The sequence below is a fragment of the Thalassophryne amazonica genome, chromosome 6, assembly GCF_902500255.1.
Source record: "Thalassophryne amazonica chromosome 6, fThaAma1.1, whole genome shotgun sequence".
Classification (NCBI taxonomy): Eukaryota; Metazoa; Chordata; class Actinopteri; order Batrachoidiformes; family Batrachoididae; genus Thalassophryne; species Thalassophryne amazonica.
Window position 1 is genome coordinate 114,095,019 of NC_047108.1, and position 27,454 is coordinate 114,122,472.

At 40.2% G+C, this 27,454-nt stretch overlaps 1 protein-coding gene across 2 annotated transcripts; it reads right to left on the minus strand.

Annotated features, from left to right (window-relative positions):
* rer1 (retention in endoplasmic reticulum sorting receptor 1) lies at positions 1-26,861 on the minus strand. Of its 2 annotated transcripts, XM_034173178.1 has the most exons (8): positions 26,761-26,861; positions 23,365-23,446; positions 22,812-22,916; positions 8,420-8,516; positions 7,733-7,811; positions 6,789-6,924; positions 3,098-3,152; positions 1-433 (listed from the first exon to the last, which is right to left on the minus strand). In XM_034173178.1, the coding sequence occupies exons 2-8, from the start codon at positions 23,443-23,445 to the stop codon at positions 402-404; spliced, it is 585 nt and encodes a 194-aa protein (XP_034029069.1). In that variant the 5' UTR covers position 23,446; positions 26,761-26,861; the 3' UTR covers positions 1-401. The 2 variants fall into 2 exon arrangements, with proteins under 2 accessions (XP_034029069.1, XP_034029068.1); XM_034173177.1 differs by lacking the exon at positions 1-433 and having other exon boundaries at positions 2,280-3,152.
* Positions 26,862-27,454: the final 593 nt, after the last annotated feature.

The following is a 27,454-nucleotide window of genomic DNA, read 5'->3' on the forward strand; positions in this document are numbered from 1 at the left end:
TCTTTAATAGCAGTTTGAGTGAAAAATTACATTTAAGTTATTAAAATTAGATTTGCGATTATAGTTGTTGCACAAGAAAACAATCACATGCAACCAATGAGAAACATGTTTAATTAGAACCCAATTAATCATTTCTGCTTTCATCAATTTTAAATGAAATGGATTCAAACACTTGGAAACATTAAAGAGAAAAAAAAAAACATCCTCAAAAAAAAAAAAATAAAATATGCATATAAATGTACAAATGCTCCATCCAACCCTTCAAAATATGAACTTTACAGGAAAATTATCACTCACTGCAGCGCTGATCTGTGTTTAATTATGGGGAAAAAAAACCCCATCAGGATACTGACAAAAATGGGAAAAAAGGGGTTTTTGGAAAAGAATGATCGTCACCCACTTCATCCATTTGTTACAATAAAAGCTGTTTTCTCTGCAAAAGAAAGAGAACAACATTTTGTTTGGAATGACTATGACAACACACTTCTGAAGTAAACAGGATATAAAGGAGGACAACAGCAGGAAAATGTGTCAAAAGGGAAAGGTCACCAGGGGTCAAATAAGGGTCAACTGCCTCAAAACAATCTCAGAATAAACGGTTTGTTTGTTTTTTTAGCTTTTTCAAACCGTATCTGAAAGCTGGAAGCAGACTTGGGAGATTATTTTTTTTAATAATTCCCAATTTGGAGTTACTACAAAAAGAAACATAAAATAACAAAATAAATTAAAAAAGGACTTTCCATTGTGACAAAAATAATCTAATTTCTCAGCAGATCTGGTTTAGATGGGGGCTCAGGAACACCCCCCCCCCCCCCCCCCATCCATCAAACTCTATAAAGGCATGAAAGCAGAAAGAAACTGCAGACTAAAGGAGTCGAGTTCGTCACACGTCACTTGACTTATGCAGTTAAATTATTAAGAATCACATTCATGAGGGAGTTTTTTACTCCGCCTTTGAGAATCAGATTATCAATGGACAACTGCCTTTTTCTTTCTTTAATTAATGCTGAGAAGTGCTCATCTTCATAGGTCCACTTAGCTCCTGGGAACCGAGACCCAACCCAGGATCAGAGTCAGGATTTCAGTCTACCCGGGACGGGTCCTGTTCTGGTGCCTGTGAATCCAAACTTTGAAAACCTGGTCTGAAGCAAACAATGTCAGAACTGGACTGAGGCCCAAATGATGAGAAGGGGGCTCGATCCAAGACTGGTTGAGGTAAGAGAATGATGTAAGCAGCTTTTGATAGTCAGTCCGACGTTACAGCTCGTCGCTAACAGGATGCCACAATTTAAAACTGCTGTTAATCATCATTACTTAATTCCCGAGTGTTTTTAAGGCCGAGCTGTGCCACATCTACAGCAGTCAACCGAACACGGAAACAAGAACATGGGTTAAAAACCTGCAGTGAGTCTAAAGAACAGAGGAGGAGCAGTAAATGTCAACGTTGGTGGACAGGCTGGTTAACCAGTGAGAACCAAGCTGCGAATCATAATTTTATTTACATGTTTTAAACTATACAACAGAGACAAAATACACTCACCGGCCACTTTATTAGGTACACCTGTTCAACTGCTTGTTAACACAAATAAGCTAATCAGTGCCAGATGCGCTGGTGTATTTCAGAAACTGCTGATCTACTGGGATTTTCACACACAACCATCTTTAGGGTTTACAGAGAATGGTCTGACAAGGAGAAGATATCCAGTGAGTGGCAGCTGTGTGGACAAAATGCCTTGTTGATGTCAGAATGGGCAGAATGGTTGAATGGTTTGTGATGCCATCATGTCAGAATGGACCAAAATCTGAGGAATGTTTCCAACACCTTACTGAATCTATGCCACAAAGAATTAAGACAGTGTTGAAGGCAAAAAGGGGTCCAACCCCATACTAACAATGTGTACCTAATAAAGTGGCCGGTGAGTGTAGTTCTGTCTCATCACACTGGTGTCCTCTCAGTCTCTCTCTTTGGGTCAAATATTTTTTGATTTGTTCCTTGTTTCCAGTATACTTTGTTCAAATGATGACAGAAGCACCAAAATTAGCGCAGTACACAATTTTGACCAGCCAACAGACAAATATGACTACATTATCTTGGCATCAAACACTATTTTTTTTATTTATTTTAAAAATTCTGTAAAATTCCTTCAGCTTCATCCTAAAAACTGGTGGGCTAACAGGCTTTATAATTTGAATGAGTTTTCAATGTTCCGATGGGTATTGGGTCTATTTCAGATCTGTCCTTTTCAACCAAGATAGCATCTCATTTACAATTTTTTTTTAATTACATCAGTTTTGGGTGGATTTTCAGTGTCCTTTGGGCCACAAGAGCATGTCAACATTAACAAATGAGGGAAGAAACTAGCGTTCGTTGTGCCTGTGACAAATGCATGTTCAAGTGAAATGTGACGAATGACGACCATTTCTGCAATCACACACACAAAAAAAGAAAAATGATAAGCCAGAACAGCAGCAGCACAAATTCATCAAAAATGATGAAAGTAATCAGTTTGTGGATGACTGTTTTCCCTTAATTTTCCAGACTGAACGATGTTCTTCTAGAAATACAACTGACATTCAATGTACAACTTCTTACAAACAAACAGATTCGGATATATGAATCAAATGTTTGGAGATTTTATCCACTTGTGAGACAAAGTGGAACACAAATCACCATCGTTGGGGAGAGGGAAGAAAAAAGAAAAAAAAAAATTACTAAAGACATTTCACTCCCCCATCCCCTCCCTAAATGTGTGATTCCTAGTCCATTCATTGGTAATTATCCCCCCCAGGGTTAGAAAGGCAAAAGGCAGCGCTCAGTTTGGCCGTTACTGAACGAAGTCCTAAAGTGAGGATCCAAGGCTCTTTACGAGACAAAGGCAATGTTTCCAGGCTAACGTGACTCAACCATGGATCCAAACTTATTTTTATGTTCTCATGTCATTTCCCCACTGAAGAAAAAGGAAAACACAAAAAACAAACAAACCCACAACTCGAACCCGTGTCAAACCCCCCAAACTACGAGTGATATTTCAAAATGACGGCAAGAGGCCAACTCGAAGTTTTTAACTAGCAAAAGCTTTCCCTGTGTCTTCCTTGCCTTTGTATGTCTTCTTCCCGTGTGTGAAGGGCAGGTATCTGTACTTGATCATATGCTGGAAAGGAAGAAGAAGAAACAGAAGAACAATGAATTTGAATGAATGAATATGTAAATGTATTTCGGTACAAGAAATTTTTCAGTACTAAACAAAACTGATTAGAAGCAAAGGCTTAATTTCAGATTTTACTCATTTTCACCGACTGAAGGCATGCATAGCGCAGCACAAAAATGGCTCATTTTATCTCCAAAGTCTTGTGAAGAAAAAGAAATCTGGCAAAACACAGACAACACAACAAAAAATTCCAATATTTTCCAGAGTATGTGGGGTTTTTATATATTTAAATACTAGTTTGGGAGGTCCTGTGACTTATATACTGAAAAATCTTGTTTGTTAAAACTAAAATAATAATAATGACGACTATCTATAAGAACTTTCCCAGGAATCAAAGCACTAAACAAAAGAAACTCCAATAATAAAATGCACAAAAATCCCAAATTAATGAGCTGATAATACAGAAAAAAGGTGCCGCTTATAGTCCAGTGTGATTTACATATGGGTTTTTCGTCCTTAGGGTCTTTTTTTTTTTTTTTTTTTTAAGCAGGTGCAATTTTTTTTTTTTTAAAGCAGGTGCAACTCATACTCCAGAAAAAAAACTGTAACTCTGAACTACAGACCGTAAGCAGCTACACCCACTGTGAGGCCAGGAATTGGGCACCACAGTCTCATTTGAGAGCGGGCGCTAAAGGGGTAAAATATGACATATATGACGTAATTTCTCTACTTTTGGGGAAAAAACACAGCATTTTCTCTGAGTCTTTGGCAATTACATGCAAACAAAGTCAAAATGCAAACAAAAGTGAGGATGCGGTGGAAAGTGGACTTGTGTTGCGGTTTGTTTCTGACCCGGAGCTCAAACATGTCGAGGTGGTTTTGCAGACATCCCCCATCTGCCTTGTCTTCCCTTCTCCACTGAGAACCGGGGGGGGGAAACAAAACACTTTTCACGCCTGCTTCGCTGACTGCAGCCAAAAACAAAACAGTACACCATTTTTCTGTGTGAAGTTATGCTGTGTATATATTGCACAACACAGTGCAGGTCCCCATAAGTGGTCAAATCCCACGATATCACACCAGAGTTCAAACGAGACTGCAGTGCCCTACTAAATAATTTCCAGCTCAGCTAACAAACACAACTAGAGCATGGACGATTAGCAGTGTTTTCCCAGTGGCAAAGTTGATCAAGCGTTAATCCACGGAAAAGAACTGATGTGACTGTCAATCAAACGAAGCTATGAATCCATATCACTGAAAGGGATCTACATAGCTATCAACTTCAATACTGTAGACACGGCATTATCTCTAGGCTGGGAGAGAGTATAGTCACACAGTCTCAAGTTAAAAACACCACGGTTGGTAAAAGCTTAAAAGGAGAGTGGCGAGCAAAGCATGATCATTTAGGCTTATATGTCTCGACTGCTGTTAACAGCACGTAGCAACAAAAAGATTCAGGATAATGAAGAGACTTGCGACTCCCAGATTAGTAATGGGATCAATATAAATCAGTACTTAAACGCGACCTCAGATGGGGTCCAAAGACCCCCAGTTTGAATTTTATGTGGAAAAACCCTGCTTAATGATAGAGTTACTGTATTTCAGGACTACAAGTCTTTTTTTTTTTTTAATAATTTGTTTGTTTATTTGTTTGGTCAAAAAATGTTGCACTATTATCTACAGCCATAGGATGGCACCGTCTACATGTGAGAAGCTGCTCCTGTATAGTGATCTGAATGAGGTACTGTTTGATCCACATTCTGGAGCAGAAGGTGGCAGCAATGCAACATTAAGCTGGATGCCAACCACCGTGAAACAAGAAGATGATGAACTGAATGAGAAGGACGTCCTGGGTCTTCGAGAATGAGTGAAATTAATAAATCATGCTCTCAAACTGAAAGACCACACTGTTTAATAAAGAAAGGGAATAACATTCACACTACTCAAGACCAAACCTGTTTACACTTTGTGGGACACTCCTTTGATATCTTGGCTGTGTGCTTAGGGTCATTGTGCTGCTGAAAGATGAACCATCATCCCAGTCTGAGGTCAAGAGCGCTCTGGAGCAGATTTTCATCCAGGATGTCTCTGTACATTGGTGCATTTATCTTTACCTCAATCCTGACTAGTCTCCCAGTTCCTGCTGCTGAAAAACATCCCCACAGCATGATGCAGCCACCACCGTGCTTCACTGTAGGGATGGTGCCTGGTTTCCTCCAAACATGGCATCTGGCATTCACACCAAAGAGTTCAATCTTTCTCTCATCAGAACAGAGAATTTTGTTTCTCATGGTCTGAGAGTCATTCAGGTGTCTTTTGTCAAACTCCAGGTGGGCTGCCATGTGCCTTTTACTAAGGAGTGGCTTCTGTCTGGCCACTCTACCATACAGGCCTGATTGGTGGATTGCTGCAGAGATGGTTGTCCTTCTGGAAGGTTCTTCTCTCTCGACAGAGGAATGCTGGAGCTCTGACAGAGTGGCCATCGGGTTCTTGGTCACCTCCCTGACTAAAGCTCTTCTCCCTCAATCGCTCAGTTTAGATGGGTGGCCAGCTCTAGGAAGAGTCCTGGTGGATCTGAACGTCTTCCATTTATGAATGATGGGGGCCACTGTGATCACTGGGACCTTCAAAGCAGCAACAATGATTCTGTATCCTTCCCCAGATTTGTGCCTCGAGACAATCCTGTCTTGGAGGTCCACAGTCAATTCCTTTGACTTCATGCTTGGTTTGTGCTCTGACATGCACTGACAACTGTGGGACCTTATATGTAGACAGGTGTGTGCTTTTCCAAATCATGTCCAATCAACTGAATTTACCCCAGGTGGACTCCAATTAAGCTGTAGAAACATCTCAAGGATGATCAGTAGAAACAGGAGACACTTGAGCTCAATTTTTAGCTTCATGGCAAAGGCTGTGAATACTTACGTACATGTGATTTCTTATTTTTTTTTATTTTTAATAAATTGCCAAAAACCTAAACTTTTTCACATCATCATTATGGGTATTGTGTGTAGAATTTTGATGAGAAAAATTAATTTCATGTATTTTGGTATAAGGCTGGAACATAAAATGTGGATAAGGGCTGTGAATACTTTCCAGATGTACAGTGAGCTACCTGTAATGTTTAAAAAAAAAAATCTTTTTTACAGTACAACTAATACTCTGGCGTGACATATAGTCCAGAATATACAGTAACTGAAATCCAAACAGCAAGGTTTTTTTTTTTGTTTTTGTATCAACTCCCTCCCCAACTAAATGTTACAATGAAATTATTTTATGTTAGACTGTGCAAGAGCTGATGGAATCCAGTATTTTGTATTACATAATTTAAATTATTGGATAGATTTTTAAACTTGAGTTTTTTTTAAACTTTGAGGTGAAAGTTAACATTTAAATGCACTGTATAAACATCTTATTTTCTTACCGTCATAAAACAATATGTAAAAGCAAAAGGATGTGAACGCTTTTCATTCATGCTGTGGTAAAATGTTCTTGAGTTCCTGTTTGATGCCCAAGTCCTCAGATGCATGTGCACATAAGCACGTTTCAGCTTTAGCAACAGAACAGATTTTGAATCCAGTTTCCATTATAGTTTTGTTAAATCTACTTGATGCTTCTTTGTTTTTTTGTTTTTTTTACCTTGATCTGCCTCTTCATGGTAATGCAGAAGAGCATGATGAAGTACATTACAAGTATAGGCCAGAAGACTGGCACGTTGAAGGCATCGAAGAATGTGCAAATCATGGCAATGACGATGCCTTTTGTTGCTGAATGCCTGGAAAGAAGAAGAAGAAGAAGAAGAAAAAAAAAGACATTACTCCAGTGAAAATATCCTGCAACACCTTCAGCTGCAACTTTATTCATAGCCATGAACTGCCTGCGCGATATAACAAACGTGAACAAGCTCACAGCTGGACAACTGCATCATCACGTCTTGAGAACATCTAAACTTAAACTAAATAACACCAGCGTTTTTGACAGTGCAGTGATCAAACATGAAAAAAGAAACCACACCTTTTCTATTTATGTAGCAGGCAAATAGCAGCCGCACAGTGACCTCACCACTTTTCACACTTCCTGCTGCAGTAGACACAGAGTTTGCATAAACAAACGTCAGGCCATGTTTAACTTGTTTTAACATGTTTAATAAGTAAGCTCTTTCGGCTTCTTCTTTTTGTTTTTCTCTCCTTGAGGTCAACTCAGCAGACACAGTATGGACCTGCAAAAGTTCTACGCAGGATGTCTTTTTTGACGCAACTTCACATTCTCCTGAGAACAGGCAGAGGCCTTCAAGCAGGAAGCTCCCGTTTTAGAAGCAAGTGCAAGTCCATCACCATCGACTTGTAACACCAACATTTACCCTGAACTCAATGTGTATTAACCATTAAAGAACTATATTTTTATACACAGTCCAAGGTTCAGACTCAAAACACAAAAACTAAACTAGGTTTTATTTTTATCTCCCTATAACTGAGCATGACATGACTCAACGTCAGCCCACACAGCAGGTCACGTGAACGAGAATCATTTGCAATCACTCTGAATGAGCGTCATGGGTGACTAGGTCCAAACACAGCTCTCACCAGAATTTGAATTCAGGCAACCTCCTGATGAAAGGGCGGAACTCCTCGTTCTGCTTGGTTGGGAGGCACGGGCCCTCATCTGCAGGTGAGACGGGTTACATCAAAACATCGCACGGACAACAGATACAGTACACTTTATGTCTACTTTACATTTTATGAATGACACACTTGAAGAGTTTATTTACAACTAACTTTGTTAATTTATGGAGTTAAAAAACAACATTTGCCAGTGTGGCCACAACTGTGACATTTTGTTTCCCGAGATGTTACAACAAAGACCAAATTCCGAGATGTGACAAATTTCCAGCTTTAAGAATTTGTGTCACCCACACAGAACAATTTATCACTTGATCAATTTGTATGCTTGTTTGTGATGTAAAAGAACAAAAGCAAAAGCCTGTTGGATGTGCAGTGGTTTTAAAATGAACATAGGGTCACGCTGTAACCGCAAACTGAAATCTTTAAATTTTGACAGTTGACAGGAAACAATTTGAAGATGTTAGTTTGAGTTCTGGGAGACTAGAACGGAGCGCTAAACACTTTCCCCCATTGTAAAGCCTAAATGATTACTTGTAAACATTAACAAATGAACTGAAAATCGTAACTGTGATAAACCACAAAGGAAAAAAAACAACAAAAAAAACAACAAACAGTCAACATGATTACATCAGAAAACATGGCACTTGCCTTCGTCAAGCAGTGAAGGATCCACTTTTGGCGATAGAAAAGCGATGAAGAGGTTGAGATGATAGATTCCCAAAGCATATGTTACTATATACCAACCCTGAAAATCAGCACATGAAACACATTAAACATACATGCTTCTTAAAATAAAAAAAAAAGTAGGAGGGCCTTTAAATATAAAAGGTTATGAACCACTGCTCTACAACAACATACTGATTTTAAAAAGTAAATTTTGGGCAGACAAATTCTGACAAGGAAAAAACAAAAGGAAAAAACAAACAAGCTATCAAAATCAGGGGACAAGAGCAGACAAACGTACAGTACAACACAAATGTTTGGGGAGAAAAAGCAAACAAACTAATTTTTCAATGCAGGCATGGAAAGTCGGTCCATCAATTCACAAATATCAATAATTCGGTACTTTAACGTTTTCCATAATGCCCCTGATGGCCCCCTGCTCTTCCGAGAATGCAGTGCGGTGCCAGCAGTGTTCCAGTGTCTCACAGCGCATGTAAACAATGACTAACGAGGACGTGGATGGCATCAATTCATCGAGTTCATGACAAATTATGATGATGACACGTTCTCCCAAGTTGAGAGAGTTATTGAGAAGAGGTGATGGACTGCCCACCTGTGATGGACTTCTGCTGTACCCCGATGTTGTCTTGTTGTCCATACTTCAAGTGCGTTTACACTGTGCCCTAAACCGGAACTCTGCTGAAATCGACTTCTCGCGTAAGTCATGTACAGTGAGACGGCACGAGATTCACAACTGCGAAACAGCAAATGCTGTCACTGGATGGTCTCTCTCTGGCTGCTAATTCAACATGGCAGAATCTACGTCCAAACTGCTGTGTTTCTGTGGAAATCTAACATGTTTTTCATATACGAGGTCTGTTAGAAAACTATCTGACCTTTTTATTTTTTGCAAAAAGCATATGGATTTGAATCACGTGTGATTGCATCAGCCAAGCTTGAACCTTCGTGCGCATGCGTGAGTTTTTTCACACCTGTCGGTTTCGTCATTCGCCTGTGAGCAGGCTTTGTGTGAGCAGTGGTCCACCCCTCTTGTTGGATTTTTAATGCAAATAAATGTCTGAACAATTTGGAGCTTTGCTGCATCAAATTTTTCCAGAAACTGTGAGAGATCTCCAGGTGGACACCATTCGGAAAATTCAGATGGCTTTCAGGGACGATTTTATGGGGATTACACAGATTAAGGAGTGCTCCAGCCGGTTTAAAGACCGCCCACAGTGTCTGAGAGCGTGGCGCACTCCGAGCGCCGATCGACATGCTGAAACAATCAGATCATTTCCAAAGTGAAGGCTCTGTTGATCCGGGACGTCGCCTGACTTTCACAGAAAAGGCAGAAGACGTGGACATCAGCACTTTTTCGGCACATTCCACTGTTACAGGAGCTTTTGTCATGGAAAGAGAAGCGGAGGGATGCGCCACGGAGCCGCTCATGGCGCGGACAAAAGCACCTCCGTGTTGGTCTCACAGGACGGCTTTCAGACGGCTTTCGGTGACTTTTCAGTCGTGTGACTATCCGAGAAATTGTGGATGACCTGGACATGCCAGAACATGTCCTGTGAGGCTTCATCATGGCATTGCTTTGTGCCATGTGGCTCCGTCCCGACGCTCGCATTTCTCCGCTCCTCTTTCCATGACAAAAACTCCAGTAACAGTGGAATGTGCCATTCATTTCCAAACTGAACGCTGTGTTGATCCGGGACATCGTCTGACTCCCACAGAAATTGAAGACGACGTGGACATCAGCACTTTTTCGGCACATTGAGACAGACGTGCGGACACACACACACACCTTGCACTCTGATACCAGCAACTGCAAATTATAAAGACTACGCTCATACAGCCAAGGGTATTTTAGCATTGCGTTAGAGTTTGATTATCCAGTGGATCCAAAAAGTATTCATAGTGCTTCACTTTTTCCACATTTTGTTATGTTATAGCCTTATTCCAAAATGTAGTAAATTCATTTTTTCTTTCAAAACTCTACTCACAACACCCCATAGCAACATGAAAGAAGTTTTTTTTTTTTTAAATCTTTGCAAATTTATTAAAAACAAAAACCTAAGAAATCACACGTCGATAAGCATTCACAGCCTTTGCTCAATACTTTATTGCTGCACCTTTGGCAGCAATTCCAGCCTCAAGTCTTCTTGAATATGATGCCACAAGCTTGGTACACCTATCTTTGGGCAGTTTGGTCCATTCCTCTTTGCAGCACCTCTCAAGCTCCATCAGGTTGGATGGGGAGCGTCGGTGCGCAGACATTTTCAGATCTCTCCAGAGATGTTCAGTTAGATTCAGGTCTGGGCTCTGGCTGGGCCACTCAAGGACATTCACAGAGTTGTCCAAAAGCCACTCCTTTGATATCTTGGCTGTGTGCTTAGGGTTATTGTCCTGCTGAAAGATGAACCATCGCCCCAGTCTGAGGTCAACAGCGCTCTGGAGCAGGTTTTCATTCAGGATGTCTCTGTACATTGCTGCATTCATCTTTCCCTCAATCCTGACTAGTCTCCCAGTTCCTGCTGCTGAAAAACATCCCCACAGCATAATGTTGCCACCACCATGCTTCACTGTAGGGATGGTGCCTGGTTTCCTCCAAACATGATGCACGCCAAAGAGTTGAATCTTTGTCTCATCAGACCAGAGAATTTTGTTTCTCCTGGTCTGAGAGTCCTTCAGGTGCCTTTTGGCAAACTCCAGGCGGGCTGCCATATGCCTTTTACTAAAGGAGTGGCTTCCGTCTGTCCGCTTACTGGAAAGTTCTCCTTTCTCCACAGAGGAATGCTGACGTTCTGACAGTGACCATTGGGTTCTTGGTCACCTCCCTGTCTCAGAGGTCTACAGACAATTCCTTTGACTTCATGCTTGGTTTGTGCTCTGACTGTGGGACCTTATATGTAGACAAGTGTTTGCTTTTCCAAATCTAGTCCAATTTACTGAATTTACCCCAGGTGGACTCCAATTAAGCTGTAGAAACATCTCAAGGATGATTAGTGGAAAAAGGATGCACCTGAGCTCAATTCTGAGCTTCATGGCAAAGGCTGTGAATTATGTACATGTGATTTATTATGTTTAATAAATTTGCAAAAATCTAAATTTCACATTGTCATTAAGGGGTATTGTGTGTAGAATTTAGAAGAAGAAAATAAATTAAATTCATTTTGGAATAAGGCTGTAACATAAATATTAAAGCACTGTGAATACTTTTCAGATACACTGTCAGTGACATACCACTGGACAAGAACTTCAAAATCTTAAAAAAAATCCTCACCATCTGTAAGCAAGTTAAAGGCTCAGCTGACAGCAGACTGTTGTTTAATGTGGCACGGTGGCTTAGTGGTTAGCACTAATGCCTCACAGCAAGAAGGTCATGGGATCACTTCCTGCCCTTTCTGTGTGGAGTTTACATGTTCTCCCCTGGGTTTTACAATCAGTAAATGCAGGGCTGTGAAATGAAAATTGTGAAATCCGAGGAAAATTTGCAGGGGGTCGAGCACCCATGGCCGGCCCGGCGCCAGAAAAAAAAATATTAAGGGGGCGATGAGTTTATCACAGGGGGCGGGGTCGCCCCCCCCCCAAAAAAAGTGTGCACCGGAGGGTACCTGCCTCTGAGCGTGCGTAATGAATTGGGTGCACTCCTAGAAAGCTCGTGTATTTAGGCTACACTGTTGTAAGAGACTGACAGTAAAGAGTGATTTCAGCATTTTTTAATTATTATTTGAACATATAGCCCCTCGGTCAAGTGATCTCCTGCATACCACAAAACCAAACCAACAACTGATCTGAGAAACGACACAGTAGATTAATCCCACATAAACCTTTCATGTAGATGTACAGTGGTCCCTCGTTTATCGTGGGAGTTACATTCTAAAAATAGCCCGCAACAGGCGAAATCCGTGTCAGCGTTATTTTTTACAATTATTATAGACATTTTAAGGCTGTAAAACCCCTCACTACACACTTTTCTCAAACAGGCATTAACATTTTCTCACTTTTCTCTCGTGTGTAAACACTCTCAAAGTTCAAACCTTAGTAGAAAATAAGACCAACCTGTTTTCAGGCCCAAAGAGAAATAAAAATAGAACGTTTTCCTATAAATAATTATGATGGCTTTTAGAACTAACAAATTTAATTTTAACGATCAACCTACGAGGTTGGACATATAAATTATTAATAGTGATTCACAAGTATTTCACAGTTCCTCTGATCGCGCCTCTTCGTCCTGGCTCCGCGCCACTGTCACGCCTTTTTCCACTCGCACCTCACTGCAGGTGTCTTTTTCCGAGTGAAGAACACAGTTATGGGTAGTTGTTGGCGCTCTTTTTTCTTCTGGGCGAGAAGATTCTTAAAAAGAGACACGCAGAACACAATGCGCGTGCTCTCCCTTCGCGGTGCCGCAACAGGTGTCCCGTCATCGCGACAGAACACCGGCCTGCTTGATGACGACACAGAGCACAATGCGCTGTAAAAAAAAAAAAAGAGCAAAAAAAACAAAAAAAAAAGCATGCAAAATTGGACTAAAAAAATCCGCGAAACTGCGAGGCGCTATATTTTCCAGTATTTCTTTTTCTTTTTATTTTTGATAACTCTCATATCCGAGGGGGCGAGGTTGATGATGTGAGGGGGCGTCGCCCCTCGTGGCGCCGGGTCTGACCCATGGAGCCCCAGAAACCAAATAAATTTTGTATCTAATGACACATTTGGGGAGGTGATGGTCTAGTGGTTAAGGTGTTGGGTTTGAGTCCAGAAGATCATGGGTTCAAATCCCCGCCTGGTTGGAAAATCACTAAAGGCCCTTGGGCAAGGCCTTTAATCCCCTATTGCTCCCGGTGTGTAGTGAGCACCTTGTATGGCAGCATCCTGACATCGGGATGAATGTGAGGCATAATTGTAAAGTGCTTTGAGCATCTGATACAGACGGAAAAGCGCTATATAAATGCAGTCCATTTACATTTTCAGCATCTCCTGGAAGAAGAAATCTCAAAAGAAGTGCATATTTAAATGATCCTAGATTTAATCTTTTATTTAAACAGTCAATGATCATGTTGAAATAACAGAATATGATGTGGAAGTAGGTCCTGGAATGATTTCCTTTTAATTGTGAACAAAATCATGCATTAACTCAGAACAATTAACCTACATAGAATTCATGAAGACTGAAAAGACTTAAGGTACAAGGTCTATTAGATAAGAAACCGACATTTTTTTTTAACTATATGGATTTGAATGACGTGCGATTACACCAATCATGCTTGAACCCTCGTGCGCATGCGTGAGTTTTTTCACGCGTGTCGGTGACGTCATTTCCCTGTGGGCAGGCCTTGAGTGAGATGTGGTTCAGCCCTCTCGGCTGAATTCCTGTTTCACACGCTGCTCGAGACGGCGCGCATTGCTTTATCAAAATTTTTTCTGGACCTGTGAGGAATATCCGAGTGGACACTATTCGAGAAATTTAGCTGGTTTTCGGTGAAAAGTTTAACGGCTGATGAGAGATTATGGGGTGTTTCTGTCGCTGTAAGGACTTCCCACGGAGCGGGACGTCGCGCAGAGCTTCCAGGCGCCGTTGTCGGCCTGTTTGACCTGAAAACATCCTAATTTAAGGCTTAATTCACCCAGGACGTCGTGAGACTACAGAGAAGATTCAGAAGAGGCCGGCATGAGGACTTTATGCGGACATTCCACTGTTTAAGGACATTTTGTAATGAAAGACGTGCGCGCAAATTCGCAGTCGTTTCCGTGACAACTCGTTGAATCTGTGTGCGCCGCGACAAGAAAAACACCTCCGTGTTGAAAACCATTTGTAAACATGTTGATGGTTTGGATGAAGTAACTAATGAAAATAACTCAGACAGAACAATCGGAGAGAAAGAGTCTAACCAAATACCGGCATCACTGAAAGCAGCCAAACCATCAACATGTTTATTAGACCCCATTCCTACCAGGCTGCTCAAGGAAGTCCTACCATTATTTAATGCTTCGATCTTAAATATGATCAATCTATCTTTGTTAGTTGGCTATGTACCACAGGCTTTTAAGGTGGCAGTAATTAAACCATTACTTAAAAAGCCATCACTTGACCCAGCTATCTTAGCTAATTATAGGCCAATCTCCAACCTTCCTTTTCTCTCAAAAATTCTTGAAAGGGTAGTTGTAAAACAGCTAACTGATCATCTGCAGAGGAATGGTCTATTTGAAGAGTTTCAGTCAGGTTTTAGAATTCATCATAGTACAGAAACAGCATTAGTGAAGGTTACAAATGATCTTCTTATGGCCTCGGACAGTGGACTCATCTCTGTGCTTGTTCTGTTAGACCTCAGTGCTGCTTTTGATACTGTTGACCATAAAATTTTATTACAGAGATTAGAGCATGCCATAGGTATTAAAGGCACTGCGCTGCGGTGGTTTGAATCATATTTGTCTAATAGATTACAATTTGTTCATGTAAATGGGGAATCTTCTTCACAGACTAAAGTTAATTATGGAGTTCCACAAGGTTCTGTGCTAGGACCAATTGTATTCACTTTATACATGCTTCCCTTAGGTAGTATTATTAGACGGTATTGCTTAAATTTTCATTGTTACGCAGATGATACCCAGCTTTATCTATCCATGAAGCCAGAGGACACACACCAATTAGCTAAACTGCAGGATTGTCTTACAGACATAAAGACATGGATGACCTCTAATTTCCTGCTTTTAAACTCAGATAAAACTGAAGTTATTGTACTTGACCCCACAAATCTTAGAAACATGGTGTCTAACCAGATCCTTACTCTGGATGGCATTACCCTGACCTCTAGTAATACTGTGAGAAATCTTGGAGTCATTTTTGATCAGGATATGTCATTCAATGCGCATATTAAACAAATATGTAGGACTGCTTTTTTGCATTTACGCAATATCTCTAAAATCAGAAAGGTCTTGTCTCAGAGTGATGCTGAAAAACTAATTCATGCATTTATTTCCTCTAGGCTGGACTATTGTAATTCATTATTATCAGGTTGTCCTAAAAGTTCCCTAAAAAGCCTTCAGTTAATTCAAAATGCTGCAGCTAGAGTACTGACGGGGACTAGGAGAAGAGAGCATATCTCACCCATATTGGCCTCTCTTCATTAGCTTCCTGTTAATTCTAGAATAGAATTTAAAATTCTTCTTCTTACTTATAAGGTTTTGAATAATCAGGTCCCATCTTATCTTAGGGACCTCGTAGTACCATATCACCCCAATAGAGCGCTTCGCTCTCAGACTGCAGGCTTACTTGTAGTTCCTAGGGTTTGTAAGAGTAGAATGGGAGGCAGAGCCTTCAGCTTTCAGGCTCCTCTCCTGTGGAACCAGCTCCCAATTCAGATCAGGGAGACAGATACCCTCTCTACTTTTAAGATTAGGCTTAAAACTTTCCTTTTTGCTAAAGCTTATAGTTAGGGCTGGATCAGGTGACCCTGAACCATCCCTTAGTTATGCTGCTATAGACGTAGACTGCTGGGGGGTTCCCATGATGCACTGTTTCTTTCTCCTTTTGCTCTGTATGCACCACTCTGCATTTAATCATTAGTGATTGATCTCTGCTCCCCTCCACAGCATGTCTTTTTCCTGGTTCTCGCCCTCCGACCCAACGAGTCCCAGCAGAAGACTGCCCCTCCCTGAGCCTGGTTCTGCTGGAGGTTTCTTCCTGTTAAAAGGGAGTTTTTCCTTCCCACTGTAGCCAAGTGCTTGCTCACAGGGGGTCGTTTTGACCGTTGGGGTTTTACATAATTATTGTATGGCCTTGCCTTACAATATAAAGCGCCTTGGGGCAACTGTTTGTTGTGATTTGGCGCTATATAAAAAAATTGATTGATTGATTGACTGATTGACTGATATTGCATACGTTTAGCGTTGCTGCAGCAACCAACCAATCCTGCATTACGACAACCGTCGTACAGCTATGCTTTGAGTGGCATTTTTCCGCCGTGAAATTCCATGGATTCAAGGACACAGATTTGCATCTAACACACAGTTCAGTGTCCGCGGACTTTTAAAACTTGCACAATGTCGTAAAAAAAAAGGAACGGTTTGTGATAGGCATTTTAAAAACTCAGTGACGATCACAATTACAGAGTACAACACATAATGAAATCCGTGGAGTTCCTTCGATCCGCTGAGTTTTCACAGCCCTGGTGAATGAGACTTACACAGGCGCAAATGTGACTGAGTTCTTCAACAGTGTACTAGAAGTAAATACATTAAGGCAGGGGTTCTCAACTTTTTGGGGCCACAGACCCCTTACAAGACAAAAAAAAAAAAAAAAAAAGGACCCCCTCATAATCCTCACGCCACTTAAACTATATTTTTACTACTATTTGTGATCCCAAATGCCAAAAAAATGATTTATTTTAAACTTTTCAAACTAAATACTAATCTAAAACATTAGTTTCACAGAAATGAATACAACCAAATTAAATATGAATAATTTTAGTAACATTTCTATCATTTTACACACAGGGTGATTTGCTCAAATACAATTTTAACTTCACAACATTTTTCAAGTTGTAGGTCTTGAAGCTTTCAGGAAAATGAAAAGTACCAAAATGGGCACAAATGAAACAGTTAATTTCAACATCATTTTAAAGCTTACTTTTGACTTTCATTTTTTTAACTTATTTCCCCTTATTCACACAAATGAACAGCATCATAACAATATTAGTTATTAAGCCTTATCATAAATATTTTTATTATATCAGGGGTCAAAATACATTTTTTAACCTACTTGCACTGGTGCTAGTAACAAAAAAATTACATGCACCAAAAAAAAAAAAAAAAAAAAGTTACTTGCACAACCAAAAGTCAGTCTTATATCAAACTTAAAACCCCTCCGCTGATGTGTCAGACTCTTCCTCTCTGGGGAGAGTAGCAGCAGCAGCGGCGGCAGACAGTTTTTTTTTTGTTGTTTTTTCACGTACGCGCGCGAATGTACGGAACCCGGGAGAGGTCACTTAAAGTGATTTTTTTTTTTCTGGCCATGATAAGTTGTGCGCACGTTTTCCTTTAATTGAGCCCACAAATTAATAAAACGTGTGCACGTTTTTCCTGGCCATGATAATTTGTGCGCATGTTTTCCTTTAATTGAGCCCTTGAATTAATAAAATGTGCACACATTTTCCTTTCATTCAAAATGATATGACCTAAATTGTCATCCTCATGATGGGGAGACGCTTCGCCCTCAGCATCCTTTTTAATGTGCTTAAACTCCAGATGATGCCATGCTGGGTAGCCAGAGTTCTCTATATGTCCTTGTGTACCCAAACCATGATGATATACCCTGACCACTTCCATTCCTAATAAAACATGCGCACAATATAATAAAACGAGCGCACATTCTCTCCACATACAAAAAACATTTTGCAATGACACTTCCAAGGCTCTGTAGTTTACATGTGCGCGCGCGAATGGGACAGGAGATCCTCAAACTGGAGCTCCTGCAGCTGCAGTTTATTAATGAAACTCTCTGAATTGGGAACTTCTCATGAGGATGTTGTGAACCCAGGGAGGCGCTGCTGGGCGACGTTTGTCAGCTTTCCACAACAAATAGAGTACAGCAACTCGCTCCGTGTGTGAGAGTCATAAAACATAGGGAAGACAAAGACAACACACTGGAAATTGTTTTTTTTCCTTATTTATTTCATTTACTGGTTCATTCTACTGGTGCTTATAGTTGATAAAACTTGGATAAAGTTACTTGCACCAGTGCAAGTGGAGTATAAAATTACGTGCACCGCTTGAATAATACGTGCACAAACTAGCACATGCACATACTATTTTGACCCTTGTTATTTTATACACACGTATTTTCACAATCCATTGAGCCAATAAATAAGAAGCCTTCTGTGCTTTTTCTGAAGTTGTGTTCAAGTTCACCATTTCTTTTCTGCTTTATATGTCCTTTCATGGAAAAAATAGTTTGTTTTGTCCGTGCACTCTGGGTGCTCTGTAATGAGATGCCACTTTAGTTTGGCAGGCTTTATGGCTTCATTTGCTAGCACCTGAAGACACATGACACATTTTGGTCTTCCGTTGCTGTTCGCAATCAATCCAAAGTCAATATAACTCATCACATTTTCTCAGTTTAGCTGGTTTGGATTTAATATCACTTGATGCAGTGGACGCACTGAAATATTTGTCCACTGTAGTCAGCTAGAAATGCTAAGCAGCAGCTCTGCATCAGGTGCTTCATGAGTAAAGCAACTGGTACATGATAGCGACACGTGACAGATTTACATGGTGTGTCAATCATATGAGACTTTTTATCGACCCAGAGGTAATAGGGAGTAGGGAGTAATTGGTTTGATATGTTTGTTTTATTTGCGCAGTGGTCCCTAGATGTAATTATGCTCCTTTTTTATTAACTTTAAGAATTTATTACAAATTATTTTGCGGATCCCCAAGCTTAGGCTCGCGGACCCCCAGGGGTCCAGGGGCCTCATTTGGAGAACTGTTGCATTATGGATCATTACAAATACTTTGATTTGAAAAGTAACAATTAGTCCATGGGTTAAAGCAATAAATTTTCATCCGACTGAAATTTTTTCCTGGCAAACATCAATGCCAGCAATTCCCTAAAATGTGGCGTAGTGGGGGCACACACTCTTTTTTCCTCAATAAATACAATAAACACATTATACAGCATATAAATCTATTCTAAAAAACCTCTAAGGAGAGACAGACAAAGTATAAAAAGAATGCAAAACTTGAACATAAGGTACATAAAAGGGTGGTGGGGGGGCGGGGTGTAGTCTTGATTCTGGGGGGTCTGGGGGTGCCCCCCCAGAACATTTTTTAAAGACCAAGTCAAATTTTGTGTATTTTGGTGAATTTTAACAGGTATGAAGCCCTCTGAAACAAATAAAACTCACTTCACTCTGTGAAGTAAAAACAAAGTACTGATTATGGGGGGTCTGGGGGATCTCCCCCCAGAAATTTTTAAAACAGCAAGTCAAATTTTGTACATTCTGGTGAATTTTAATGAGTATGAAGCCCTCTGAAACAAATAAAAGTCACTTCAAAGTGTGAAGTAAAAAACACACTATTGATTATGGGGGGGGTCTGGGGATGCTCCCCCAGAAATTTTTTAAAAGAACATGTCAAATTTTGTATATTCTAGAGAATTTTAATGGGTATGAAGCCCTCTGAAACAAAGAAAACTCACTTCAAACTGTCAAGTAAAAATTCTTTGTCTTCTGTAGTATTTTGATCTGTTCTAATCCGGTGAATGCACCAAATGGGTGCTGTGTCACTGGCTGTACAGTCAATAAAATACAAAATTAGGGCCTAAAGCAACTGACAACGTTGTTCTGCTGTGCACAAAGTAACACTGTCACCAGTTTTGAAAACGAATGCGCACTGAGAAACTCAAAAATTTAACTGGTAAAATGCTCTCACTCGTAAAACAAACTAGGGCTGCAACTAATGATTATTTTAGTAATCGATTAACCATTTTTTTGTTTTTTTTTTTACTTACATGTGAGTTTTGCCATTATTTCTTGAAGTGAGTTATTAAAAGGCCTTTGTCAGGCAACATTAACATTTCAGTTTGTAATAAAGTTACAATGTTATATTCTCATCAAAAACATACCTGGAGTAATGTTTTGTTTTATTTTGCACATACGAGGTCTGTTAGAAAAGAATCTGACCTTTTTATTTTTTGCAAAAACGATATGGATTTGAATCATGCTTGCTTGCATCAGCCAAGCTTGAACCTTTGTGCGCATGCGTGAGTTTTTTCACACCTGTTGGTTGCGTCATTCGCCCGTGAGCATGCCTTGTGGGAGGAGTGGTCAGCCCCCTCGGTGGATTTTTAATGTCAGGAAATTGGCTGAGCGACTGCCGCTTTACTGCATCAAAATTTTTTCAGAAACTGAGACACAGCCAGGTGGAAACCATTTGGAAAATTCAGATGGCTTTCGGTGAAGATCTTATGGGGTTCACACAGATTAAGGAGCATTACAACCGGATTAAAGACGGCCCACAGCGGCTGAGGGCACGCCGCGCTTTGAGCGGCCATCGACAGGCTGAAACGACCAGATCATTTCCAAACTGAACGCTGTGTTGATCCGCGACGTCGTCTGACTACTACAGAAATGGCAGAAGAGGTGGACATACCACTTTTTCGGCACATTCCACTGTTACGGGAGTTTTGTCATGGAAAGACGCGTGGAGGAATTCGCACGTCGGGATGGAGCCGCATGGCGCAGAACAAAAAGCAACGCCGTGATGAAGCCTCACAGGACATGTTGTGGCATGTCCAGCTCGTCCACAATTTCTCAGATAGTCACACGACTGAAAAGCCACCGAAAGCCGTCTGAATCTTCTGAATGGTGCAAGAGCTGGGCATGTCAGGGCATGTCCTGTGAGACCAACACGGAGGTGCTTTTGTCCCGCGCCATTAGCGGCTCCGTGGGGAATTCCTCCGCTCCTCTTTCCATGACAAAAACTCCTGTAAAAGTGGAATGTGCTGAAAAAGTGGTATGTCCACCTCTTCTGCCATTTCTGTAGTTGTCAGACGATGTCCCGGATCAACACAGCGTTCAGTTTGGAAATGATCTGGTCATTTCAGCCTGTCGAAGGCCGCTCGGAGCGTGGCACGCCCTCAGCCGCTGTGGGCCGTCTTTAATCCGGTTGTAATGCTCCTTAATCTGTGTGATCCCCATAAGATCTTCACCGAAAGCCATCTGAATTTTCCAAATGGTTTCAACCTGGCTGTCTCTCAGTTTCTGAAAACATTTTGATGCAGTAAAGCGGCAGTCGCTCAGCCAATTTCCTGACAATGAAAATCCGCCGAGGAGGCTGGACCACTCCTCCCACAAGGCGCGCTCACAGGCGAATGACGCAACCTACAGGCGTGAAAAAACTCACGCATGCGCACGAAGGTTCAAGCTTGGCTGATGCAAACACACGATTCAAATCCATATAGTTTTTGCAAAAAATAAAAAGGTCGGATTCTTTTCTAACAGACCTCGTACATACATCACCGACACACCACAAAGAGATTTCCATCAGGTTTCACCCGTTTATGAGCATTTTTAGATGCCTACAGCAACTATCTTAACAACTCTAAGTTATTTTCATGAAAAAAGACACAAATGTGCAGTGTACTGCATTTTTTTTTCCTTGTGTAAGAACACAGCTTAGATGTGGTTTGACCGAAACAAATTGTCATTAAACTTAAATAAATCAGGCATGAAGTGGAGGTGTAAGAGTCACTAGGTGTTCACAGGAAACAGTTATTTATTTCTATATTTATTTATTTATGTTCACTGTTAGTTGGTTTTACCTTTTCTCTTGTGTTTTGTTTTATCAGGTTCTTTTTGGCTGTTTCTCAAAAATTGTATTGTAGCAATATTAGTTATTATTACTTTTGTTGTTGTTGCTATTATTATTATTATTAATATATAAATAAAAATATTACAATTCGTAATACATTTGACTCTTTTACAACAACAAATGCTAAGCCATTAATTATTTATTATACAGAAAACAAATGCACACAAACTGTGCTGAGATGCGAACAGCTTTATGCTAACTTTAACACTGAAAATGCCACAGACATGCTAAAACACATCTATCAACTGTTTTAGAAGACCATAACAGGTCAGTTTAATATAAAAAAGGTAAATATTACTCACAGACATATGCTCTTTAGGGTTTTAGTGGGGGAAAATTAAGATAAAGCGAAATAATACAACAAACCATTGAAACAGTGAGTCGGATCAATGCTTCATTGTTTCAAAGCAAAGCCACACCCTGCTCTACTTGGGGAGTGTCTGCCAGTGTTCTCACGAAAACAGGGAGGAGAAAGACCGTGGCTCATGGTAAGCAGTACACAGAGTGGAGAGGAAGGAAAATTCACACAGTCCCTTCCTCCGCAGTCCATGCAGACATTGCTGCTTGATTACTGCAGAATGGGATGTTTCTTTGACAGTGAGACTATCATATTTCGGCCCCAAACCACGCATAACACCACGTGCACACGTGTATGTGTGGTTAAATTTTACAAATGACGGAAATCCGTCATGGTGATGGAGAACTTTAACCCATGAATTAGTCACATGGTGAGGAAAAAGAAATCCTGTACAGAGGAAAAAAAAAAAAAAAAGATGTGTTCAGATGCACAAATAATAGTTCCATTCTCGAAGCACAGCCAACTGAATTGTAAAAAAATCGTGAGGTGCCTAAAGATTCCCAACTTTTTTTTTTAAATCAATTTTTGTGTCTCTCTCTGCTAGTTTATGCAAAATGTGTTGCTTCCCACCCCGAAAACACACACACACACACACACACACACACACACAGTAGAGTAAATGGGGAAGATGAATTGACCAATATTTACCTGTAGTATGTACACTCTGATCATGTAGACAGCCGTGAGTAGTAGAGTGGCCGCCCATCGTACTGCATAAAATGGCGTTGACTTGTCCAGCCATGACTGATAGACCTGGGGGGGGGCGTAAAAAAAAAAAAAAAACTCAGCCTCGGTAAAGTTTGTGTAATTATGTGTCCTGCTCTTATTTGAATCTAATATCTGGCTTGAGACTTTTTGAAAACTTGATGGACAGTGTGATAACAGCAACACCTGTTCTGCAACATTTTGTTAAACAAGTTCTTAAAATAAAACACCCTGAAATAACTATATTTTCCAGAATATGTAAAATATTTTTACAAGAAAATATGGTACTACATTCCTTTGTAATGTCTTTAATTACCAACAGCTTAATACCTGCTTGAGTTTTAGGTTTGGCAGGAAATGTCATTATCTAAAATAAAGGAGATTAGACAACAGTAATTGCATAAATGCCAAGAAATTAAGATGTATATGAATGCAAATATCTAAAACACTTCCTTTTCAATTACTAAAACAGTAAGGTCATCATTGTGTTTGTTACCTGTCCAACTCGTGTGAAGAAGACAGTGATTACAGATGGTTTCCCATGGATCGACTCACCAGCACTGTCCCCTTCTGACATTCTGCCAGTGAAGATACAAAGAGATATTGCCTAAACCTGCACATGCAAAGTAATGTTAGCTAGCATACACACGGCTAACACTGCATACTCATGGGAGCATTAAGCCACTAATCTATAAAATTTAACTATAAAAACAGAAAGGTGGAACTTCGAGACTACTTAACTGATGTTCATAAGCAAAACTGATAAATCAACCTTCACTGAATTTACTATTTCTTTTACTTCATGTCGCAAAAGTCATCACTAGAGATGAAGGTGAAATGCACACCTTAACAGAATGATTGTACTGTAATCAAGCCATTAAGTCTGCCTGTCTGTCTCTGCAATGGGTCTGTTGTCTTCTCAAATCATCCTGATGCTTTAGGATTCAGAGGACAATTCTCTTAATTTTGACCTCTAATTTTGGTGATCGTCCTGATCCCAAGCAGGCATAGCTGTGCGTTACCATAAGTGCCAAACTTAACCATCTTGTGTACAGTTTAGATCTAGAATATACCTACTGATTGGAGACCATGTGGTCAAAAAACAAACAAACATAAAAAAAAAACCTGATAAGGTGTAGATTCGACTCTACTCCTAGTTTGTTGTTTGGCCCTTTGTTCGCTATGATAACTGGACTCAGTAAAGATATGGCTGCTTAACCGCAACATTTCTGTCTCTGTATGTTTGTCAAGCCCTTGTTGTGTTGTTATTGTATTTTCATTAGCATGCCCAAAGCAGACGGTCACCCCACTCTGTCTGGTCTACCTAGGGTGGGGAGGGGAGACATGACATTGGAGCCTCTCCCAATGGTCAGTGGATGAGATGCATGGTACACCAGGGACAAGCTGCCAGTCTGTAGCAGACCTGCCAGTGTTTAGTGCCGGTATCACAAATTTGTAGTTCAGACATATTTAATTATTGGTATCATTGCAACGACGCACATGTCCCAGCAATCATTTAATTTCAGTTTTACTGTCCCGTTCTGTTGTATATGCGGTCCCATATCTGCTCACATACTGGACATCATATTTCTCCCTGAAGCTGCTAGTTTAACTTATCTGATGCTCACATGAAGTTTGGCACCTCCACTAACCACGCAGCAGGTAGAAGAAACGTTTGTCAACATTATACAGGCAAAATAAAGTTGCTTTTCTTAAATTCATCTGGTGCAAAAACATTCATCAACATCTGAGACCTTCATAGCCATTATTTGTCCTTTAAATTTGGAGAATTATAACATAATAGCATTTACTGTTTGAGTTATTGTGTACACAAGCTATGAACAGACTCACTCACCCATTCATCTACATGACCCATTCATCTACATTTTTGTTGTACAGGTCCTAGCCTATACTGTTACCAGCACAGGAATTTTTAAGATGTCACATTAATTTGCTGTGTGACCATAAATTTTTTTTTTTTTAAATAAATTCTTAATATTTTAAAGACTCATAAATAAAAACAAGAACAATGCCAAACATGGCTTATGCCTCCACTCGTATTTCAAGCTGGTTTATGTTATTCTGTGGTTTCACATTTCCACAAATGCACCGTAGTTTTTCCACAATGTACTATGATGTTTGGTGTGAAAATCGGTGCAAAACAGTCCCCAGTAAAGACAACAGCAATGGTGGGCAGAGAAGGTGCCCATTTATTCACTGATTTATCCAAAATAACTGCTATGAAAAGAAGGAAAGTGGTTCATACAGGTACTTTTTGTGCTGCTCCATTGTGCAGCAACCAGAAACTATTCCTTGCAGATCTCAAATTAAATTGCGCACACAAGATGTCGCAATATTTCAAAATGCAAAGCCATTGCACAGTAGCAGCAATAATCAAGTCTGGAAATTGTGCATTAAAAACAGTACATGGTGTATCTGTCTGGTGGAAGACTGCCACATTAAATTTATGTGGCTTACTGACCAGCATTTTTAAAATGATAGTTCCTCTAGCCTTCCCCAAAATACTACAAAGATACGGTTTCAACCGGTTGAAGCAGTCTTTAGTGATTGCGCAGAAACAAAAATGGCAGTTGGTATCCATACGTAAAGATGTTTACTCGTATATAGTGAAATACTATTTGTAAGTAGCATCTTGCTCATTGGTCAATATAGGTCATGTGATTATGAAGCTATGTACTTGTACATGTATTAGTTATTGATATGTAGATTCCTAAACTAGCTTAACCACAACCCCCAAACCACAAGGCTGCGCTACGTACAAATAGAATTTAAAATTATTAATATGGCTATGTACGGATAGCCACTTCCAACAAAAATCCCAATGGTGCCCATATCAGACATGCTGAATGAAGTACAACCTCAATTTTTAAATGGAACCACCTCTCCCAATTCACCACCAAGAAATAGTTTAAATTCTTTAGTTATTAGGTGGAAAAGAAAAGCACAGACAGAGACACCTGGAAGGGGCGAAAATGTAATACCCCACAACTTGTTAGATTGGCACACTGCATAAAAAGATTAAAGATGACAATAATCCTAAATTGTAGGCCTGCTGGAATGTAGTACATCTAAGATATAAATGATCAAAATCATGACTGCTAGTTTAACCTAACTCTTGGCAATCATAATGGTGAAAGAGTTACACAATATGACGTTAATAACTAAACACTGCGACGATGTCGTCACAACACATCACTGATGTGGACTTTCAACGTAAATGTAAGAACAATGTATACATGGAACAAAGCTAACACAGGCTAAGGCTAACTGAGATAGAACAAGTAATTTAAACCAAAATAGGCTTTTACTGGAGGGGTGGAAGTCGGATAGCCAACATCGACGTTCAGAGTACAATAACTGTTATTAATGGTACATATTGGCGATTTTATTTGACAATAAGTAGCATCAGCTCACAATTAACCATAGAATTAGCCAATTGTATGCTGCACTTTGGCCCAGATCGCGGCGTGCCTGGGTTCTGTAGTTTTAGCGCAGCTTCTTCAACCCCTTACCACCTCATCAAAGAAGAAAATTACAATTAAAATTCCACAGCTGCTGTACAGTTGACTTTAAAACCTAGCAAATAAGTGCTATATTTTATATAACACAGCCTTTGTATCACGAGTCGCATACTCAAAGAATTAACGAACTACAAATCCCAAACACACCTTTGGGGAAGTGACAACTCACTTCCGGCGACAAGCTACACTGCCAACGCTTGACAACTAGACCAGCTACAAATCACACTAACGTGTATTGGCCGCATATTTATTCGCTGAATGACAATACATTTCTGATTTCAAAATCGGTCTGCGTCTATTTCAAGCATCTACGGTTATTCTGAAAGGACCGCGTGGCAAAATTTTCTTACCTGACTCGGCCGCTGTGTCACTACCCGGCTCTGCCTAGCTAGCTGAACGAGCCACCGAACGTGAACACGTCACTATTTCCGCGAGAGTTCCACCAGGGAAGCTAGCAGAGCACCGATCAATCAATGAGACTCAATTATCAATCAATTACAAAAGTGGAAAAGCACAAAAATCCAAACTTCTGAGGGGGTTTGGAGTCAACACACAAAAAGTCTCTCTTTTGTAAATGTTCGTCCCAGTCAGGCTCATAAGTATTTGGACAGACAGGGACACAGATTTGAATTTCAGCTTCAGTTCAAGTGGTTTAACCAAAATATTGATTTTAAGCAATTACAGGCATTTTACACAGTTATCAATTTTCAGATCTCATAAGTAATTGGACAAGCTAAATATGTGGACAACGTTTTCCCACAACACAGCTACTGGAGAGTCAGTCAGTCAATCAGTCTGTCCACCAGTCAGTCAGTCTGTCTGTCAATCAATGAGTCAGTAAATCAATCAGTCTTTCAATCAGTCCGTTATTAAATCAGTCAGTCAGACCATCAGTCAGCGATGCGACATTTAACTTTGGGTGAGATCAGTGCAGTTGTACTGTCTCGATTGTCACCAGACTTGGTATGCTCATTACGCACAGTTGCCCCAAGAAGACTTGATGTTGGGATCAAAAGTTCAAGGTCACTGGAACATACTTTCTAA

Coding starts and splice junctions, on each gene's coding strand:
- rer1 (XM_034173177.1), bottom strand. CDS start 23,445: ATGTCAGAAGGGGACAGTGCTGGTGAGTCGATCCATGGGAAACCATCT. Junction 22,917..23,364: donor TCTTCACACGAGTTGGACAG/GTAACAAACACA, acceptor GCCCCCCCCCAG/GTCTATCAGTCATGGCTGGA. Junction 8,517..22,811: donor TCAGAGTGTACATACTACAG/GTAAATATTGGT, acceptor GCTGATTTTCAG/GGTTGGTATATAGTAACATA.